The sequence below is a fragment of the Platichthys flesus genome, chromosome 23 (assembly GCF_949316205.1).
Source record: "Platichthys flesus chromosome 23, fPlaFle2.1, whole genome shotgun sequence".
NCBI classification, from domain to species: domain Eukaryota; kingdom Metazoa; phylum Chordata; class Actinopteri; order Pleuronectiformes; family Pleuronectidae; genus Platichthys; species Platichthys flesus.
Genome location: NC_084967.1, coordinates 72,243 through 93,680, shown reverse-complemented (window position 1 = coordinate 93,680; position 21,438 = coordinate 72,243). Strand labels below are relative to the sequence as shown.

Below are 21,438 nucleotides of genomic sequence, written 5' to 3'. Positions count from 1 at the left end.
TGCCTTCCCCCCTTCCTTGCTCTGCGAATTTTCTTGGCCCTTTTTTTGAGAGTGAAACGATTTTTTAACTATTTGACCATGAATTGAGTTAGATGCATATTTTTGAGTGACATGAACAAAAGGAAAACAAATTATTATCCAGCAATTCACTTAAATAATAAACAAAATCAACTGAATGAAATGAGAATCTTTCTTAAACAGAAACCTGTCTGGCTTAACAATAAACTGTATACATTAATATAAAACAATAGAAACCAGAACATCCATACTGAAATAGTGCATTTGTTTAGTGCAATAACAAAAGTGCAAACAGTACTGTAGAAAAATTGTAAACATATTTGTGCCTTAAAGGCCATGACACTAGGCTACAGTTGTAGTAAAACAGAAAGAAAAAAAACTCATGAACTCAACAGCTCAGTGCCACATTATGTGGAGACTTTTTCCACTTGTACTTCTTCTGTGATCTTGCTGCAGTGAGAAGTTGTTTGTCTTTGAGTGCAGCAGAGTAGAACTCTGAGCAAGACAGTTCATAATTGAGGCTTACAATGAGCTCACCTTTAATTAATTCCACGGAACATTTGTTCCGCACATCATTCCATTTGTTCTTCATAAAAGAGAAAATCCTCTCCACAAACCCAGTGGAAGATGGGATGGTGAGGAAAAAGGATACAGCAGCTTGGATGTTGGGAAGTTCAGCTGTCTGAAGAACCTCCATCCACCTCTCTGCTGTTCCTTTAGACTGCCAGGCTTCCTTCTCCTGAGTGAGGTGCTCCAGAAGACTGTTTGCAGATACACATTCTTCATACAGATCATCCATGGAGATGTTCAGCCTACCAGAAGAGTTGAAAAGTTGTCATTTACAGTGGTATAATGGGGGGAAATCGAATTGTATATATTCATAATTTTGTATAATACTTTAACTACCTATAGTTTAATTTATTTATTATTCTTTATTTATTTTTCCATCTATCTATCAAGTATATGAACTGTTTGAATTTGTAAGATGTTGTATAAAAGATTGCATATGTGTGTATACTGTAAACTAAGTTTATGTATTTATATGTATATTATCTATCAATTGTATTTGTTTATAACCATCAATAACATTAAACATGGTCTATCACTACACTAGCAATTGTTTCATTCTTACCTGCCAACCAGGCAAAGCCGGTTGGTTATGTTCTCCATGTCATCAAAGGAGATCTTCCCAGATGCTAGAGAGACGGGCTGCAGGTGGAAGAGCCAGTTTTCCTCTGAGAAGTCAAACCACTTCTCAATATAACTGAGGGCATGGTTTAAGAAGGCTGTAAATTCCTGCCTGGCAACATCAGCATCAGATGGTGAGAGACGCTGGAGCTTTTGTTTGGTTAGGTACCCATAGAACTTATCATCTCTTCTCTGAATTAGTCTTCTCTGGAAAGAGTCCATGATGGAGAAGAGGTCAACAGACGTGGTAACATTCTTCTCCAGCTTTTTCACCACCTCTTCAAACAGGGACAGAACATTATTACAGAAGAGGAGGTAAACTTCGACAATGTCTGCCTCTTCCTCAACTCCAGCAGCATCTTCTGTCAACCTCAGCAAATCTTTCAGGCGCTTTGGACATTATTATTAAACTTTATACAGGCTCAAGGCCCACAGTATAAAAAGACAAAACATACAATCAATATATTACACAGAAATATACAAGGAAAGAAGGGCTAAAAAAGGCACTCATGCCAGTGTTCCCAGATCTTAGATGTGTACTTAACAGAGCTGCGGACAGGGTCTGTCATCAGATCAATTATAGAATTTGTTGAGCTCATAAACTTAAAAATAAGGTTCCTCAGCAAGGCCATGAAGGTGGTTAGACCCATATTACAGAACAGCTCACTGGCTCTAGTACTCCTGGGTTTATGCAGGAGTAATCTAAGACAGTCATTATAGGCTACTTTAAGCTTACGCAAGCTCTCCTTCTTGTAATTCACCCAGAGTGGAGCAGTATAGAGAGGGGTGCAGTAGGCTCTAAACAAATTAATCTTTACATCAACTGTACAGTGGTGGAATTTTCTAACCAACATGTTAGCTTGGACATAGAGCAATCTCCTCTGTCTGAACATGTCGGCATCATCCTCTAACGTGTCTGTAATAATGTGCCCTAAGTATTTGGTACTATTGGACACCCCCAGAGTTTGCCCAGAGAGATGAAAGGCAGGAAACTTAATATCCATGTCATCCTTAGTCCTACCGACCATTACCAGGCTCTTTTTGGCATTATATTTCACATCAAAATCAACCCCATAATTAGTTCAGATGTTAAGCAGCTGTTGAAACCCACTGCTACTAGGGGATATTAAAGCTAGGTCGTCTGCATACATAAAGTGATTGACCAGAGAATCACCTAACATACAACCTGTTCTGCATTCTCCCAGCTGCCTGGAAAGGTCGTCCATATAGAGATTGAAAAGGGCTGGGGATAATATACCCCCCTGCCGGACCCCGTTACCAACTTTAAAAAGGGGTAGATAAGATGCTCCCCCATCTTACAATCATAGTCTGGTTCGCATACCAGTAAGCTAGGATACGTACTAAGCTACTGGGCACACCCCTAAGCTTGAGCTCATTAAACAGCTTAAAGTGGTTGACGCGGTCAAATGCTTTGGATGCATCAATAAACCCTATAAGCATAGTAGAGCCCTGCCTTCTATATGTGTCTATAGCCTCTTTCAGAGTGTAAATACATAGGTCGGTACTATGCTTGGGCTTAAAGCCAAACTGATTGTCAGTGGTGGTTATGTATTCACTTATCCTGTCAAGAATTAATCTTTCTAGCACTTTGGAGAGAATACTAGCAACTGCAATGGGTATATAGTTATCAATACTTCCAATCTTACCAGCCTTGTCTTTGATAACTGGGACAAGAACTACTGACAACATGGAGTCTGGCAATATGCCATGCGTCACCATCCCGGTGATGCAGATAGATAGTAGCACAGCCAAGCTGGGGCCAGCTAACTTAAGGTGCTCTGCTGTGATGTTGTCCAGTCCACTAGCTTTCTTGTCTGCAAGTTGCCCTATAGCACTGAGAACATCATTGGGTCTAATTTTTTTCCTGTAAATTAGAAAAAAGAAGAAATGTTACTGTATATATGTAGAGTTTGTGTAGTATAGCAACTGCCTCTACAGTACAAATTATGCACGTTATATCTATCGGTTTGAACTTGTAAGAAATGTGTAAGGTTGTATATGTGTATTCATAATTTATACACACACATATATACATATATTTATCGTGTTTGAATAATATTATAATATCTTTGTCCATATAATACTGACATCCATACTACCTGCTACTTTCCCATATAAAAAAACAAAAATCGTTCTTACCATATCTGCCTCTGGCGTTGCCTGGTGGACAACAAATTGGTCTAGGGTTCCCCTAGTTTTTTGCTGTCCCTTATGCTGCGCATGTGCCCACCACTGGAGGCATGTTGTTTGAGATCATTCAGCCCACCATGGGCTACAGAAAAAGTGCGGCGACACACCGTGCAGTGCGCTTTATAGACGTTGTCGCGCACATTTTCCACCCAGGTGTTAGCTTTCTCCCAGTCCTCCCGGTATTTTTGCATCCTTTTCATTTTTTTTTTCGGAGGAGTACGAGTTGAAGCGCTGTTTGAAGCTGAACCACCGCGTAGAGCAGTGTCGGCGTCTGAATCACGGTCGGCCATGCTGCTCTGTTTACGTCTACTATCTTCTGCGCGAGCAACAGTACCTCCTCGGCCAATGGGATGAGCGTATTCTGTGTCATCGTACAGGTGTGTGAATATGCTGTCAGTTCATTGGTCCCAGGGCAGGACATTGCCTGGGAACACGTTTACCGTAAAACTTCATATAAAGCGCGTTGTTATTCATTTTCCATTGACATTTTACTGACCATTTTTTTAATCTCACAATAATACGGGACAAAGTGCATCCCGTTTCAGCTCAATACGGGACGGGTGCTTTTGTTTCTAAATACGGGACGATTCCGTTTTTCAAGGGACGGTTGGCAACCCTACCCATAGCTGAACTTTAAATGTTAATACTTAATAACGCTAAATAACTGAGAAATCCTCAGAGAGCTTGGAGGACTATTAGACCGCACAAATTTGGTCTTCTGAGAACAATGGCCAATTAGCTGGCAGATAATTGCGGGGCAAAACTGTTATTGTTGCAAATAGTTACAGGATGTTCGTACAGCTCATGGGCTCAGAGATGCTCAGTGTTACTGGGGAAGGTTTTACTTGAAAAGGGAGCACTGTGGCTACAGGAGGACGTTACAGGATCATGACAGTCGCTAAAACATAGTGTAACATCAACGGATGTATACATAAAAGTATAAAAGTATAACAGAGCCAGAAGGTCACAATACTGACTCAGCTGTGAAGGTTTTAGTAATATCAAGCTTTCAGTCATAGCAAATGATATGATTTTAAAACCTCTCATTGTATTAAAAATCAATCAAATCAGACTTTATGTCAGAATAAATGCAATAATAGAGCAATATAGTAAATAGAATTAATTAAAAAAAAATAGAAAACATTCGCCAATGTCAAATTAGATTCAATGTTCTGCACCATGCTACACAAAATAAATATCAAATATAATTATAAGATAAAAAAAAAGATACAGAGGATAATAGGTATTTATGGAATAAATGGATTATGTGTAATGTGTGTTTCCTGGTTCATAGTCTTGGGTGTCTTAAGACTTAAGGTCAGTAAATAGTCATTAGCGGGGACAAATTTCAGGAGAAATATCAGTGCAATGCAGATATGTCATACTTTTAGTTTTTTACATCTGTGATGTTTTGGTTTAGGAGGGTTTTTATCTCTAGAGTAAATAGCTTTCCCTCATCTATCTGCAAGGACCCTGATGAACCCTCAGGACTTGCCTGCTCTGCAGACGCTACAACTGCAGGGCAGGAGAGTGAAGATGTGATATTATGTCATCACATAAATAAATCAATCATCATAGACCCATGAACTGTGCAGTGTGCCTTCCAAAAAGCAGATTCCCTCCCACTGTCGGCTGGTTTGATTTCCACCAGTGTACAATGATTGAAGTCAAACAGTCGACCATTAACCTGTTGTTTCTTTCAGCTGCAGCAGAGATTTTACAACTGGAATTTTAGCCTCAATCAGAAAAATCTGCCAATGTGACAATTCTTCATGGCAACTGAGCAGTTGTGCTCTGCCTTTCTTCCTCTTCTGCTTCCCAGTTATTTTGTAACGGCTGATTTAGCAGTTTAATGGGACAAAGCTTGATTACATCCTTCTACTTTGTCTTTCCTCCACTACTTGTTTTTCCATCCATCCATCATCCAAAGTCCACCGACAGCCTAATCTTTGGAGGGTCTTGGGGGAGTCAGCAAATCACAGGGCCAATATACCGAGACACATAAACATTCAGTCTTACACTCACACCTACAGTCAATCAACAGACTCTAGGATTCACCGCAAGCGAGTGGTGCAGTTGTTCTAACCCACAACAGATGCAACAAGAACAAAAACAAAAAGAAAATAAACATGTCCGGATGAAAAATCGGTGCCACATGAAGAAAACACCAATGAAGAAGTCAAGAGACTTTGCGGTCATAAGAGGCGACGCTGCTGTTGTCGAAGTGGTTTAAACTAAATCAGTTTATCTCTGCAGAGGAATAATATGTTGCATTCTGCCTCTGCCTGCTGCACCAGGCCTCCCAAGAATGCTGCTGAGAATTGGATGCTGTTGAAATGCGTCCAAGCAGAGAACCCCCTCCTGCGTTTTGCATGTATGGAAGAGGCAACCTGTCTGAAAACGGTTAAATCAACCTGAGCCTAATCTGCACATCTTTGGACTGTGAGAAGAAGCCTCCTATGAAGTCTAGATGTCTCGGCCAACGGAGTCGAACGTCCGCACATGGCGGCCATCTTGCCACAGGCAGCTCGCCCACCCATAACATTGTGTTGTAGTGGTACGTACTTTTAAATTAACCATAACTTGCTAAATTCTCAACAGATTTTTAAATAGTTCGGTTTGTTACAAACGTCAGAGATGTAGTTATGACACTGCATACTTATGAATAATTATGTTATTTTCAAAAAAATAGAATAATGTTCTATATAGGTACAAGATTTCCCTTTACAAATATACATCAATATTTTATTTTTATATTTAAAAAGTACATGTACCACTACCAACACAATATTATAGGTGGGCGAGCTGCCTGTGGCAAGATGGCCGCCATGTGCGGACGTTCGACTCCGTTGACCGGAAACACGGATGAGACATCTAGCCTTTATATATATATATCTATGGTTGTAACGCGTCCAAGCAGAGAACCCCCTCCTGCGTTGTGCATGTGGAAGAGGCAACCTATGGAGAACCAATTCTTCAGAGATCCTCCACAGGACAACGGTTTAATCAACCTGAGCCTTATCAGCACGTCTTTAGACTGTGAGAAGAAGCCCCCCTGTGTGTAAAAGTATATTTCATGAACAAAACAAAAAACTGTTAAGGGAGAATGTGTCTTTCAAAAGTAATGGCAGTTGGCGTGTGTCACCGAGTCAGGAGACAGAGAGGGCTGCATTGATTGTACACAGCACTCCACCGCGAGCAGGCGCGGCGCGTCCCATTGGGCAAGTCGGGCAGTTGCCCAAGGCCTCGGCCACCAGGGGGCCTCGTCGTATTTTTTATTTTTTTTAATATTTCAAATAAATCACTTGTCATTTCACATGCATGTGACTGTAATGTAATGTATCTATGTGTCTTTTTAATTTGTTGTGTCTCATACTGTCAGCTGCCAGAGTTTTCAGACCTAAAATACACACTGGTCACTGACCGGCTGCCTCAGAGGAACGAGCGAATGAGAGCGGGCGGAGGGGCACACGCACACACACACTCGCCCGCACAACACTGTACCGGGAGCCGCTGCAGAGCCGCGGGTTGCCGACCCCTGGCCACGGCGAAAGAACGATTTGTTTACAGTTCCACGAGAGATGCGGACGTCAAAAGTTTTGACTCAACATTATTTCCGCCGCACATTTCCCCTCCCGGTCGCGCGCTCCACCTGTGGGCGCGCGACACAGTTTAAGAATCACTGCATTTGGGACCCAGAGGTGAACTGTCCCCCATGTCCCCTCCCCTTCCCCCTTCTCACACAGCATCAAGCAGGGGCGATGCATTTGCCAATTCATCACACAGTGATATGATAGATAATAGAAAACCGCTTCGCTGGCGGCTGGCCAGATGACGTGATCGTGCCGCCCCTTTTTTTTTAACGTGTATTATGTGACTGACTGGCTTGTTCGTCAAGGGCGGGCCCAGCACCCCAAAGCCCGCCCATAGCGCCGGGTCTGAATTTGTCTTGTGGTGGAGGAGTGTACGTGATCGCAGTAAACATGAAACGATTTCAAAGTGGCAGTGACAAAAGAAAGAAGAAAAGGGAGGAGGAGAAGTTAAGGGACAAATTACCTAAGCTAACACAGTTTTTCCAATCAAAGAATTTGTCCGTGGAAAATTACATCTGATAATGTTTCAAGTGATGCTGGGCCAAGTTTAGCTATTGCTAGCAGCAGCAGACACACAGCCACTTCACCACCAACTAGCCCTGCCTGCCTTGCTTCTAAAAACAATGAGCCATCATCTTGTACCACAGCTGCCCATATCCCTGACACTGACACCTGCACTGAGGATGCACAGGATACTGCCATGGTCATCATCCCTGCTCAAGCACAGCTGGATGATAGGGAGAGCAGTGGTGTCAGCAATGTGAGTAACCCCAATGATACAGTGATCAGTGAAGACCCAGCATTATGGCGTGAAATAATTACAGATAGTGAGAGAATTGAAATTGTTAGAAGAGGACCAGTACTAATTTGAAACTTTAATTACCCCCAAAACACAGATAACCCGCCAAGGAGATTCACGATTGAAAACTTTTAAATGAAAATGAAAATGGGAAAAAAAATTACAAGGAAGTGGCTAGTCTACTCGACCAGTGCTGATGCAGTTTATTGTTTTGCATGTCGCATCTTCGGGAAAACCAAAATCTCACTCAGCACCAATGGATTTCGTGCATGGAAACATGTCGGAGAACATCTCAGAACTCATGAGCGCAGCAGGGAGCACATAGATAATATGGATAATTGGTGCCAACTTTTGGCAAGATTGAAACTTAACACCACAATTGAACCAAGAGCTGATAAGTAAGGAAATTGCCCACTGGAAAATGGTGCTGAGGAGACTCTTTGCCATTGTATGCCATTTGGCTGAACGGAATTTAGCATTTCGAGGCCACACTGAACACCTGTACCAGTGGCGTCAATTCAGCCAAAGCTAAGGTATGGCAAGGTTACTAGTCACATGACTTAACTACAGTATCAATCAATATACATGCCCAGCAAATAATCATAACAAAAGTGACAAGTCTGCTATGTAGCTTTTCTGTGTGGTTAGGAAAATTTGAACTTTTTCAAATGCAGCCTCACTCACATCCCGCTAGCGCAAGTAACTATGGACACAAACACTTAACTACGCACGTCAATCAATCAATTCAGTCAAATGCGCCGTTACGCATCCGTTTTCAGCACCATGGATAGCAAGCGGCAGGGTTAGACAGCAGTAATAGCCTTTCTGACACAATTTCACTCTTTCTGTTCACTTCATTCACTATATAATTGCAACAATATCACGTGAACATACCAGGTAAACTGCTGTAAACTGTTAAAGTCCAAATATAAAGAGGAGAGGGAGGGAGGGAGGGAGGGAGAGAGGAGAGGGAGGGAGGGAGAAGAAAAGAGAAAGAGAAATCATATTAATAAGATGTTTGGGTATCTTACTTTGAGATGAACTTTATTAATTATTCCACAAGTGGATAACGGCGGGTCCTCAAAGCAGCAAAGTTATTGATGAGTTCATCTGCGTCCAGGGATTTTACGACAGCAGGCTCAACAGCCATCAACATGAGGTTTGTGAGCCTGTCATCGCTCATGGTGGTCCGCAGGTAAGTCTTGACTCTTTTTAAAACGGAAAAGAATCTTTCGTTGGATGCAGTGGAGACAGGAATTGTTGCTGCGATCTTGAATAGCTTGATGACCTCTGAAAAAGCGACAGACATGGTCTTCAGTCAAAGCCAGCATTATGTTTTTCTCCTCCTCCACGTCCTCCTTCATCTCAAGTTCAAGGAAAGCTTTTGCTGTGTGACACTGGGAACTGAGAAGGGTGGTGTCGATCAGTTCATCATAGAGTTGTGCAAACTGTTCCATTTTAACTACATCCATGAAATGGGGAGATGAACAATCAAATGCCTGGATAGCATTAAGTAGCTCATCATTATCTGTAAATCGGCGATCTAACTCAGAGATGAAGCAGTCCAGTGTTTCAAAGTATAGTCTTTTTTCTTGGTCATCTCCTGTTTGTCTCTGGCCACTGGATGATCCGACAATAAACCCTGCCAAGGCTTTGGACACACTCCGTGCTCTTGCTGGTCGCAGAGGGGCAGTGTCTCTGCTTGGGAGGCCGAGCTCTGTGGAAAATGCCTTGGCTCTGCTCAGTGTGTCCTGGTACTCTTTATCTGACCTCATCTTTTCCAGCTGGGCCTTAGTACTCCGTATGAGGTTGGAAGCCATCGTGATTGCAATGTCTTTTGTCTGAAGCTGTTCAGACATTCCATAAGTGAGATTTAAGATTTTTTCTAGGACATGAAGACGCACAACAAAAGTGACTGTCAGCATATTTGTCCGAAGTCCAGCAGCTTCAGTTGAACCCTCTGCATGAGCGTCAACAGTGGCATCTAACACAGCTAGTATAGCCTCGTAGCGCAGTTTTATCTTCTGTAGAGCCCTATACCAATACAGCCACCGAGTGGGACAGGTGCGCTCCAAATGCAGTATTTTGTTGTGTCCCAACTTCTTTTGAGCCTCAATGAAAAGCATGTGTCTGGTATTGCTATTTGCAATAAAAGTATATAGTGTTTGAACAACACCAAAAAACTCTGCCATCTCTGGTATTTCAGTTATCGAGCTCACAAGCACAAGATTTAGTCTATGTGCATGACAGTGTATATACGCTGCATGCGGCACTTTTTCACGTATTAAAGCCTGCACTCCACGCACATTACCCCGCATAACACTTGCACCATCGTAGCATTGTGCAACACACAGCTGAATATCTAAACTCGATAATTCCTTTATTATTTTCTGGGCCAGGGATTCAGCTGTCAGGTCCTTCATGTGATAGGTTCCAATGGCTCTTTCCTTTATAATCCCGTCATGTACATAACGGATCAAAATGGCCAGCTGCTCCTTCTTAGACAGGTCTTTCGTTTCATCCACTAACACTGAAAAGTACCGTGCTTCTCCTACTTCATTTATGATTATACTTCTGATATTTTCCCCAATAACTCTCACCATATCATTCTGGGCTTCTGGGGAAGAATAGAATTTTTTTTTTTTTTAATTTGAACAAGGATTTGACGTGAGCCCAGTTCTCCTGCACCTCATCTGTCCTGTTTGCGTCAATCCGACTTGCGATGGATTCCTTATGTCCGCTGATCACAGCCTTAAAGTTAGACCACGCTAATGCAGCACAATTGTGTCTACTGCTCCCTTGATGATCCCGGAGATTTTTTTTCATGTTCTTCCAACATGTGTATCCAGTGTCTATGAACACACGCAGTCCATGCCTGTCACCTGTTAAAGTTGAGGCTCCTCCAAAATGACGGCATGCAAAGCAATAAACTGCATCTTCTTGCGCAGAATATTCAACCCAGTCATATTCCTGATACACACTGACATTAAAGAGTCTTCCATTTCTAGTTGGGAAGTGGGTCAAACGAGGACGCCTGAGTCCGTCTGTTTTACATCCACTAATATCCTTCTTCTCTGCTCCAGTTGACCCAGAGGCTGCTACTGCTGCTGCACCCGGGCCTTGACCTTCCTTATCGCTGTCCACGTCTGATCCAGCTCTTTCAATCTGAGAAATTGGTGGGGACTCAGACTCGGGTTCAATTCGAGAAGTCGGTGTGGACGAGTTCTCAGCCTCCATGCATGTAGTCTCTGTCTCCCTGTTAGCATCTGCATCCCCGGCGCAGGTGCTGGAGTGGCTAACAGCCTTGTTAACAGCTTGAATCCCACCTTCACTACCTGGTCCTTCTCCCTCTGCTGCTGGGGCAACATTGGAGCCATCACCTTCACCTGCCTTTTTTTTGATAAAAAAAGATTCTAAAGTTCTTTGCTTTCTTTTCATTTTAGTTAATTAGCTTAGCCGAAAAATAAAAAAAGATACCACATTTCAAGATAGGGAGGAGGGATACGTTACGATAAGTATTGGGAAAGATAATATCTAGACTAGAGAAATCGATTGTGTTGTTCTGATTTTCATTTGTATTTAATTTATATGTATTAAATAATAGAATAATCAGTACAAATTGACACAGAGTAATTCCATAAATTTATTTTTTTAAAACGAACATTTACATTTTCCCCTGGAGCCAAGGTGTGGCAGCTGCCATACCTTGCCATACCCAATTGACGCCTCTGACCTGTACCAACCCAGAAATGGGAACTTCCTGGGTCAGGTTGAATTAATGGCCCAATTCGACCCAGTGATGAATGAACACTTAAGGAGAATCCAAAACAAGGAATGCAGAGATCATTACCTCAGCAAACAGATACAGAATGAGATAATATCTCTAATTGCAAAAAAGACCACAGATGCTGTTGTATCTCTGATAAAGAGAGCCAAGTACTTTGCTGTCATAATGGACTGTACTCCAGACAACAGCCATACTGAACAGCTTACCCTTCGAATGCGAATTGTTAACTGTGCAGAAAATGTGGGTATTTCGATTGAGGAGCATTTTCTTGGCTTTGTTGATGTCCATGACACAACTGGGAAAGGACTGTACAAATCTTTCACGGACCAACTGATCAAATTTGATCTTGACATCGGTGACTGTCGTGGGCAGGCATACGACAATGGGAGCAACATGCAGAGTAAGCACCAGGGTGTACAGAGGAGAGTGCAAGACACAAACAAGAAGGCCCTGTATGTGCCATGTGGGAGTCATAGTTTAAATTTGGTTATTTGTGATGCGGCACAGTCATCTAGACAGTCTGTGAACTTCTTTGGTGTCCTCCAGAGATTGTACAACTTGTTCAGTTCCTCTGTGCAACGGTGGGAGATTATGCAGGAACATGTAGTGATGATGACTGTCAAAAGTTTGTCTTCAACCAGATGGGAGTGCAGAGTGGACAGTGTAAAAGCTCTCCGGTACCAAATGCCTCAGTTTGTGGCAGCGTTGGAGGCACTCATTGACCATGCCATGGCCAAAAGACCTAAAGATTCTGAGACTGTGTCCAATTGTGAAGCACTTTTGAAAGACATACAGACCTGGTGTTTCCTTGTGAGTGTTATTGTTTGGTATAACATTCTGTACCAAATAAATCACATCAGCAAACTCTTTCAGAGTCCAAAAATCTCAATAGAGACCCTGAAAAGAGAGACGGATGGACTTGTAGAAAGTCTGCAAGAGTACAGAGAAAGTGGGCTTAAATCAGCGCAGACCGATGCCAGGGAGATGGCAGAGGAATTACAAATTGAGATGACACTCCCTGAACAGAGACAGCGAACAACTACTCGAAGATGCCTGTATGAAGGAAGAGAGGAGACAAAGTTCACCCCTGAAGAGCGTTTTAACATGGAGTTCTTTTTACCTCTCATTGATACAGCCCTTTGTAGCATCAGAAATCGATTTGCTAAGACAGAGACATATTTTGAGCTTTATGGGTTTCTTTATTCAGTGGAAAACATGAAAAAAGCAGTGCATGAAAGAACACTGGGCATTAGCTGCCAGAAGTTGGAGGCGGAAACAGATGTTGATGGTGCTGATTTGGAACTGGAGATAAGTGCTGCAGTTAAAGCCTTTCCAGACTGCATCTCCTCCCCTTCAGAAATGCTTGATATTATATACAAGGAGAACTTACTGGATTGTTACCCCAACCTAAGCATTGCACTCCGATTACTTCTCACACTGCCTGTCACTGTTGCTTCTGGGGAAAGGAGTTTTTCTGCCTTGAAACTAATCAAGACCTATCTGAGGTCCACTATGGCTCAGGAGCGACTGTCAGATCTGGCAGTAATATCCATTGAGCAAGATGTGAGGAGAAAGCTAGACATGGAAGATGTCATCACTGCATTTGCCAATGCTAAAGCACGAAGAATCAGGATTTAATCCTACACTCAACACTCACACACAGTAAGTGGCAGTTATAGCTCCTTTCAATTCATGCCATTTTCATACTGAATGCTAACTTATATGCTCCTTCTCTCTTTTTGTCTGCTTTTTCAGGTATTTGCTCGCCTCCTGTGCAGACACACCCACACAAACACTAACTCACTCACTCACATGTCTGGCTCGCGATCTGCAGTGATGGTTTAGGGGTCTGTTAAATTGTTTTCGCTCGCCGCGAGCAATGTAGGTGGCAAACACACTGAAAAACGAAAGACGATTTTAAACGATATAAGTGAAATATTATATACGTGATTAAATATGCATCACATACTTTACAGTTCTCCGCTGTTCTCCTGGAGTTTCATTTGCCTTATTTTGCCCCCGCATGATGACATTTCCTCATCTTCCATTATGTACTTTACCCTTGTATGGTGTTCGGGTCTGTGGGACCCGATTTCAATGTTTGCTAAAAAAAAGAAATGATGCAATAAATATTTTTTTCAACCTGAGACTCATTGGCCTTGGCTCATTTTCTGTGATGAACATATAAAGGAACATATATTCAGTGACTTTACACTTTACAGCACCCCTACACATTTATATTACATATTTGTTGTTCGGGTGCACTGGACCAAGGACTACAAAAAGTGTTAAATTGTATATTTCAATCACCTCTGCTCCCACATTCCTGCACATTTACGTAAAAGTTCTCTGCCAGTTACAGCACCCCACAAGGATTCTGTTGATTCCCCTTTGGATTTGAAAACTCCAACACGGATAATAACCCCAAAGTATGCAAATACATGGGTTTGGTCCATCTCATTCGAGCTTTCTACGAAAACTTGCCGTCCCTCAAAATTTGTGCAATCCACAATGATTTTCGTAATGAAAAGTTCGTAAGAAGGCTTGATGTCCTGCACACTGCTATCCGTGTCGGCCCTGATTGCACGTTATTACATTGGTAGCCATGCGGGGTGGCTAAAGTGCAAAAAGACCATTTAATTGTCATAATTTTTTGTCATCCATATGTTGGATGACAAATGTGGCCTGAACATGAGCAGACTGCTGGATCAAATGAGAATTAGTTGGACCTGTGTAATAATCCTGGGTCAGCTCCTGATACACACTCGGTTGCACAGATTGGAACACTTCAGCAGCTTTTCCTGCTTGCACAGCTTCACAAGCCGGTGAGCCTCCTGTCCCCCCCATTGTGAAAACATTATGTGAAAAACATCTTTATTAATCTGTAACCTCAGTAAATGAGGAGTTTGGTAACTGACGATAAGCAATTATCCTTTCAATGTGAAATATAAATCCTGAAGCATGTTTATAAGAAACATTTTCATTTTATTTAAAAAAAAAATCACTTGATACATTGTCTCCAGGCGCTATACAGAGTACAAATACAATGTAGTTTCTTCTGTGACATTCTGTCATTTTAGTTTGTGGATTTCCGTCTCTTTGTGTTTTCCGTTTCCTGTTTTATTTTGTAATCTTGTTTTCCTTTGGTGTTTTCCAGCTTCTCGGGTGTGTCACTTCCTGTCTTGGTGATTGTCTTCCCAAGTCCTCATGTGTTGCACCTGTGGCTAATTACCCCAGCCTTCCCTGTGTCTCTTTTTAAGCCTCTGTGTTCCCGTGTGTGCTTTGTCCGTTCGTTACTTGTTTTACACGTTCTCTTGTGGGTTATCGTTACTTGCTGTCTCGTCCAGTTTTCCCATCCTGTTCATCCTCTGCATCCTGGGTCCATCTCCTTCCACATAACCTGACATCTTCCACGTCTCATGCTGGCTGCTTCCTGTCTGTCTTCAATCCTCTGTGCTCTCCTCACCTGAGCTCCAGCTTTAATGAGGGCGGAGGCATTGGCAACTCCCCCAGTAGTGCCTTTTGGGAGATGAAGTCCTCCCGGCAGCCATCTTGTGGCGTGGTGGCCACTCCCAGGGTGAGGAACATAATGCCACTGCATCAAACGCCCTCTTGTGATGCCACAACGCACATGGAGGTTATTCCGGCTGGCTCATGGAGTCTGATAAAAATCCGACCAGGAAGTACCTTACCTATTGCAGTATACATTTAAATGGGTGGGTTGGGGAAAGAGGATTTGGAAAGTGGGGAATTGGGGCTGGTTGGATTGGATCTGGTAGGATTGGTGATTGGGGAGTTGAGGATAGGGGAGTTGGGGATGGATGGTTTGGAAATGATGGGGTTGGGGATGGAGGAGTTGAGGATAGGGGAGTTGGGGATGGGGGAGTTGGGGATGGAGGAGTTGGGGATGGAAGGTTTGGAAATGGTGAGTTTGGGGATGGAAGGTTTGGAAATGGTGAGTTTGGGGATGGAGGAGTTGTAGATGGGGGAGTTGGGGATGAATTGTTGGGATATGATGAGATTGGGGATGGGGGAGTTGGGGCTGGGTTGGTTTGGAATGGGCTGGTATAGGCCTATCTAACCAGCGGTGCTGCTTCAGTTCCTCCAAAGTGGCACGCTTCTTAGGGTCTAAAACCAGACACATTTTCAAGAAGTCTTGGCAGTCTGTGAGGAGAGAGGACAAACGATAAGGAAACGATGAGGCTTGAATCTACAGTGATCGACTGTAACATGGAAGCACCATAATAACCGCACATTAAAAACCCGCGTTGTCTCACCTTTGGATCCAAACCAGATTTGGAAATCAGGCCTGATAATGTCCCTGGTGTGGAACCACGCGTCTCCAGTCAGCATTTCAAATAGAATTGCTGCCAACTGCCAGACTGTCGTTGGGCCAGCCATGTATCTGCCTTTCATTGTGAACTCTGGAGGGGCGTATGCAAAGGTTCCTACAATTGACCAGAGAGAAGGAAACAGAAACAAACAAAAGATGAGGAACAGGCAGAGATTTTACAGTCAGATGAATGAAGAACAGGATAACAAGACAGGTTGGCTGTACCAGTGAATTGGCTGTAGACGCAGTTTTCCCACCTATTGCAGCCACATCCAAAATCAATGATTCGCACTCGCGGTCCATCACAGCTTGGCTCAATGAGGATGTTCTCTAATTTTAAATCTCGGTGGAAGATGCCCTTTGCTTTCAAATCGATGGCAGCATCCAGCAGCTGCTTCATGATGATCTGAGAAAGAGGTAGAGTCACAAATGAGTTAGAGTGGTGAAGAAGGGACTCTGGGTGGGAGTGAAAAACACAGTCTATGTTGGAGCTGCTCTGGATCTTTCAATCAGAGCACACTTCACATGAACTTGTAGGGGTTCAAATATCCATCTACTTCTGAGCACTTTGAGGACTAAGCTGAGGTCCAAAGGCCTTTCTTATTTTTCGGGACCAGCAGTTGTAAAAACGACCTGGCACAAGGTCTTTTTAAAGGCTGTTGTGTAGCTATAGTTTTCTCAACTTTTCAGCCACTAATATATCCCTTAATTACAACTCAAGTTCCCTCGATAAAAGTAAACGTATCTAAAGAGTGAATCTCCAATAACATATTTGACAAATTTAAAATGTTAGTTGTGATTGTACCAACATGAAATATGGGTGTCATAGCAGCCAAACACTCTGCACTGAAAATGATGATATTCAAAATGATGACCTTTTCAGTTGTAGTCTGGGAATACAGTAAAATGCCAGTACCTTTGCATGGTTCTCAGCCAACGGACCACAGTTCTTTTTTACGAGGTGCAGCAGATCTGTAGAGTCGACTGGCCTCTCCATGACCAGAAGAACCTTTTGTTTCAGGTCGTACCAGTCCAGTAATGACACGGCTGCAGATCTTCCCACAGTCACTGGTTCGCCTGCAGCTCTCGCATGAGCAGCACCTCCTTGGGAATCAAACGTGACCTCCCATTTATCATCTAAAGGAAAAATATGCGTTTGTATCTCTTCAACAACAAGGAAACAACAAAAGCATAAAAGTCACGGAATGATTTCAACAGTTGGTGCTGAGACATCAGATCATTCACCACTCTTTGACGGGGAACAGACGTTTTGGTTATGTGTTTTATCGCCACCTACAGGACAGATCACAAACACTTTGGTTAGTCCAGGGGTAGGCAACCTTTACTATCGAAAGAGCCATTTCGCCCCCTCTTCCCCCAAATTAAATCTGCCTGGAGCCGCACAACATATTTGATAATACAGGTTATAAAGTTATATATATATATATATATATATAGTTATACAATATAAATAAAAACTATAGTTTGTTGCATTTATTTAATAATAGAACGACAATAAAAAAAACTGTTGACATTTAACTGCTATTTTTACCTGTTACAAAATAGGAAAACACCAAACTCTTATGAATTGGAGAACAAAATACATGTGTGGGCCTACTTTGGAATAAATTAAACACAGAGCTCAGCTTTTTTTGCTCATCTCCAGCTTGGTACTTTTCAGCAGATGCTGTGTGCTTGCTCTGGAAATATCTTTCAACATTACATTTCTTATTGTTCGCTAATTCCTCGCCACATATCAAACATACATATAAGACAGCATCGGTGGCAGTGAAAACAAATTAATCTGTCCACGCAGAATTAAACTCTATCTTCCTCCCAGACTTTTCTTTTCTGGGAATTATCCATGATTAGTTTACCGAGGCCGGGGGTCGGAACTATAGATTAGCGACCTGCAGGGAAGAGCGCCGGGACGTAACAGGATGTGACGCATATTTTAGTTGCTGAAATATTAAAACAAAACGTGAGAGCAGGTCAGACTGGAGGCGGACACAGTAACTGCAGATCGGTACAAACCACCTGCAGCTTCTGCTCTGATCAAGAAGCTTAGGCGCGGATCTCTGATCAGCTGACACCAGAGAAACTCATTGTTTTCACTGTTTCCACTGTTGAGAAGCAGCCGGTCAGTCACTGAGAGGCTGCTACACGTGAACGAGCTCCGATCTCACTGTGTCTCTGAGCGAGTGAGCGGAGCTCAGGGTGGGGGGCGGAGCCCCGGCTCTGTGTGTGTGTCGGCTATCTGGGAGCGCGGACAAACACCCACACACACACACACACATTCACCCGCTCCTGGTATTTAATGATGGCCTGTTACAATGATTATTTAAAAAATGTATGTGAATGTGACGTTCACTCATGCTCATCATATGAAAGAACTGATTCGTTAAGTTCACCGTTCTCGAAAAATATGCGCATTGCGCAACATGCTCTGCACAGGGAGCCACTGCAGAGGGGCTGAAGAGCCGCATGCGGCTCCGGAGCCGCAGGTTGCCGACCGCTGGGTTAGTCCAAGGGATGAAGTCAGATTATGTATGTGAGATGTGAGAATATTATATTAAATTATTTGTAATCACATCATATTATGTACTTACTAGTAAATCATCAGACCTTCTGATGCCAGCGTAAACTGTGCCAAAGCCTCCTTAACCAAGTGGTTCAAGCTCCACGTACTTGGCCTCAAAGTCAGCTGCACCAATGGACACAGACACATGGTTTAATACAAATGTGAAAAAAAGAAGCATCAATACCGCTTACATCATCCACTTTTTCACATTTCTAAAGCTTTCAACCACCACATTTCAACATATGGAGTGTTTTCAGATGTTGTGGAAATAGCTCAGTGGAGAGAAATTATCATAGCTCCATCAAAACTGACTAAAATCCATCTGCCTGACAGGTGGCTGAAAGATAAATATTTGCTTGAATCATTTAATTTACACCTCATATCTAGTCTGTTTAATCTGTGTTATCAATATTTACATGTAATCCTCAGGAAGAAGTTATTAAATAATTAAATTCCTCAAAATGTAGAATTATTAATTTAAGTTGGACAAGAACGTTTTTAAAACAACCTGAACAAAATCACCAAAAGAAAAACTGAAATTCCTCCGAACTGGAGTCAACACCAATCCCCATTTTAACATGATCATATTGCTTCCATGCAAACAAGTACACATTTTCTTAAAAAGAAAAGTCACCTCTGCTGTTGTGGCCTGACAACACCGTGCTCTTGTCAGTGGAGCTGTTGACCTTGGGCACTGACTCTTGGGTTGATTAACTAGAGTTGGTGCTGGCATCAGGGCCCTCACCATCCCTCTGCTTCTGCAGTGGAGTTTCGTTTTCAGTTGTGGCCTTCTGCTTGGTGATACTCCACTTGGCCTTAATCACAGGCCGATTACTCGCCAAGATGGGGCTGGGTGGGGCTGGGTGTTTTCTTGCCTCTACAAAAGAGGCAAGAAAACAGTGAGCATCAACCTGTTGACTGCATATAGTCATGTTTGAATCGCATGACCACATAAGGTGACTCTGCAAAATTCTGTATCACAATCAACATTGTTTTGTAATTTTAAACAACAACATTTTAAAACTAAGTTCTTATTCCTTTAAGCTGGAAAAGCCAGTGTTTAAAACACCGTGAAAAACATCACAAAAAGAAAACTGAAATACCTCTGAGCTGGAGTCAACACAATCTCCATTTTAACATGATCATATTGCTTCCATGCAAACAGCAGCACATTTTCTTTAAATATAAGTCACCTGTGCTGATGTGGCCTGAGTTGGTGCAGGCATCAGGGACCTTTCCAGCCCTCTTCCGTTGGGGCTTACTTCCCCTGGTGGTCTTCCTTTTGCGGGCCTTAGTCACAGACTGATAACTCGCCAAGATGGCGATGGGTGAGACTGGGGTGCCAAACATATCTACGAATGAGAAAAAAAACTGTTGACTGCGTGTAGTGAGGTTTGAATCCTATGACCACATAAGATGGATGACATTGGATGACTCTGCAAAATTCTATGTCACAATTAACATTGTTTTGTAATTTTAAACAACAACATTTTAAATCTAAATTGTTAAATTATGTGAACATGGCAACTACTGTTTGGTTAAGGGAATTTACAGTTGAGTAAATTACCTGAATATAGGTCCGTCGAGAGTTTGTAGCAAACTGGTTTGGTGTGAGTAGAGGTCCAGCAAGGAGATAGAACCAGTGATCACAAAGTGTGGCGAGAGGAAATAAAAGTGCATAACAGTGACACAGTGGTACATAAGTGATGGAGGCAGATGCTTGAAAATACAGAACAACATAGGAAAAGAACTTTATAACATAGCTCCTCACTAGGGAGCAAAAATCTGCCTTTAAACTTAAAGAGAGGAGTATTGATCAAATCATGAATAAAAGTGCATTGCAGTGACACAGTGATACATAAGTGATGGAGGCAGATGCTTGAAAATACAGAACAACATAGGAAAATTACTTTTATAACATAGCCCCTCACTCAGCAGCAAAAATCTGCCTTTACATTTACAGAGTAATGACCAAATCTGCCTATAAACTTAAAAAAAAAGCTGATGTGACATTTATTGCGATAATTCTTGATATATCACCCAGCCTTTGGACAATGTTTAGAATTCAAAATTGTCTTGCTCTCTTGATTGGAAGGAACCAATCAATATTAAGTGTAAACATATACATATGTTCCCCAAATAATGTATTAAAATGCACACGGTCAACAATTACAGCTGGACAATTTAATGGATCAATTACAGCTTGACAATTCAATATATCTATCATTGACTGCCTTCGATCCCTCGGCGAGCGCGCCATACGTTTGAGGGCTAAAGGTCATCTTCATCTGCTCTCTCCTCCTCTGCGCTCGGCTCGTTCTCTTGTCTGGACTTTTTGTAACATCTCCTCACACGCTGAGCCTCAATCAGCCGCTTATCAGTCAGGGTGCGTGTGCCACACCGGGCTGTCCACGGCCTCTTTAGCCAGCAGTGTCCTTGGATAGATAGATAGATGGATACTTTATTAATCCCGAGGGAAATTCAGATTCAAAATTAAAATTGGGGGACTTGGGTTACTGTGTTGATTACCTGTCATACTATATTTATTGCTGTCCAACGGTTTATTTATGGCTCCTCCTTCCATTCAGGTGAGCCAGCTGTGGGTTCAGCCATTAGCCCGGTTTCTCCTCCCCTCTGCTCCTCAAGTCCCCCGCTCCCTCTCCAACCCACCCTTGCTTCCTTCTCTCATTACCCCCTGTCTTTTCTCCTCATCTCACCCATTTTATCCCTCTTTTTCCTCCATTGCCTGTTCCTTTCCCTCTGTCCTTGTCATCCGCCTCACCCCTCCATTAACCATTTCAACCCCCGACATCACTGGCTCCCTATAACTCCTCTCCCATCATCACAGCCAGAGGGGATAAATTAAAGTGAGCAATCTACCCTAAAACTGAAGTTAGGGGAAGGGGTGTGTAGGGGGGGACTTAGCCT

At 42.6% G+C, this 21,438-nt stretch overlaps 1 protein-coding gene across 1 annotated transcript; it reads right to left on the bottom strand.

Annotated features, from left to right (window-relative positions):
* Positions 1-262: 262 nt before the first annotated feature.
* Positions 263-2,175, bottom strand: LOC133949091 (uncharacterized). Its single transcript, XM_062383262.1, has 2 exons — positions 1,151-2,175; positions 263-830 (listed from the first exon to the last, which is right to left on the bottom strand). The coding sequence occupies exons 1-2, from the start codon at positions 1,426-1,428 to the stop codon at positions 407-409; spliced, it is 702 nt and encodes a 233-aa protein (XP_062239246.1). The 5' UTR covers positions 1,429-2,175; the 3' UTR covers positions 263-406.
* Positions 2,176-21,438: the final 19,263 nt, after the last annotated feature.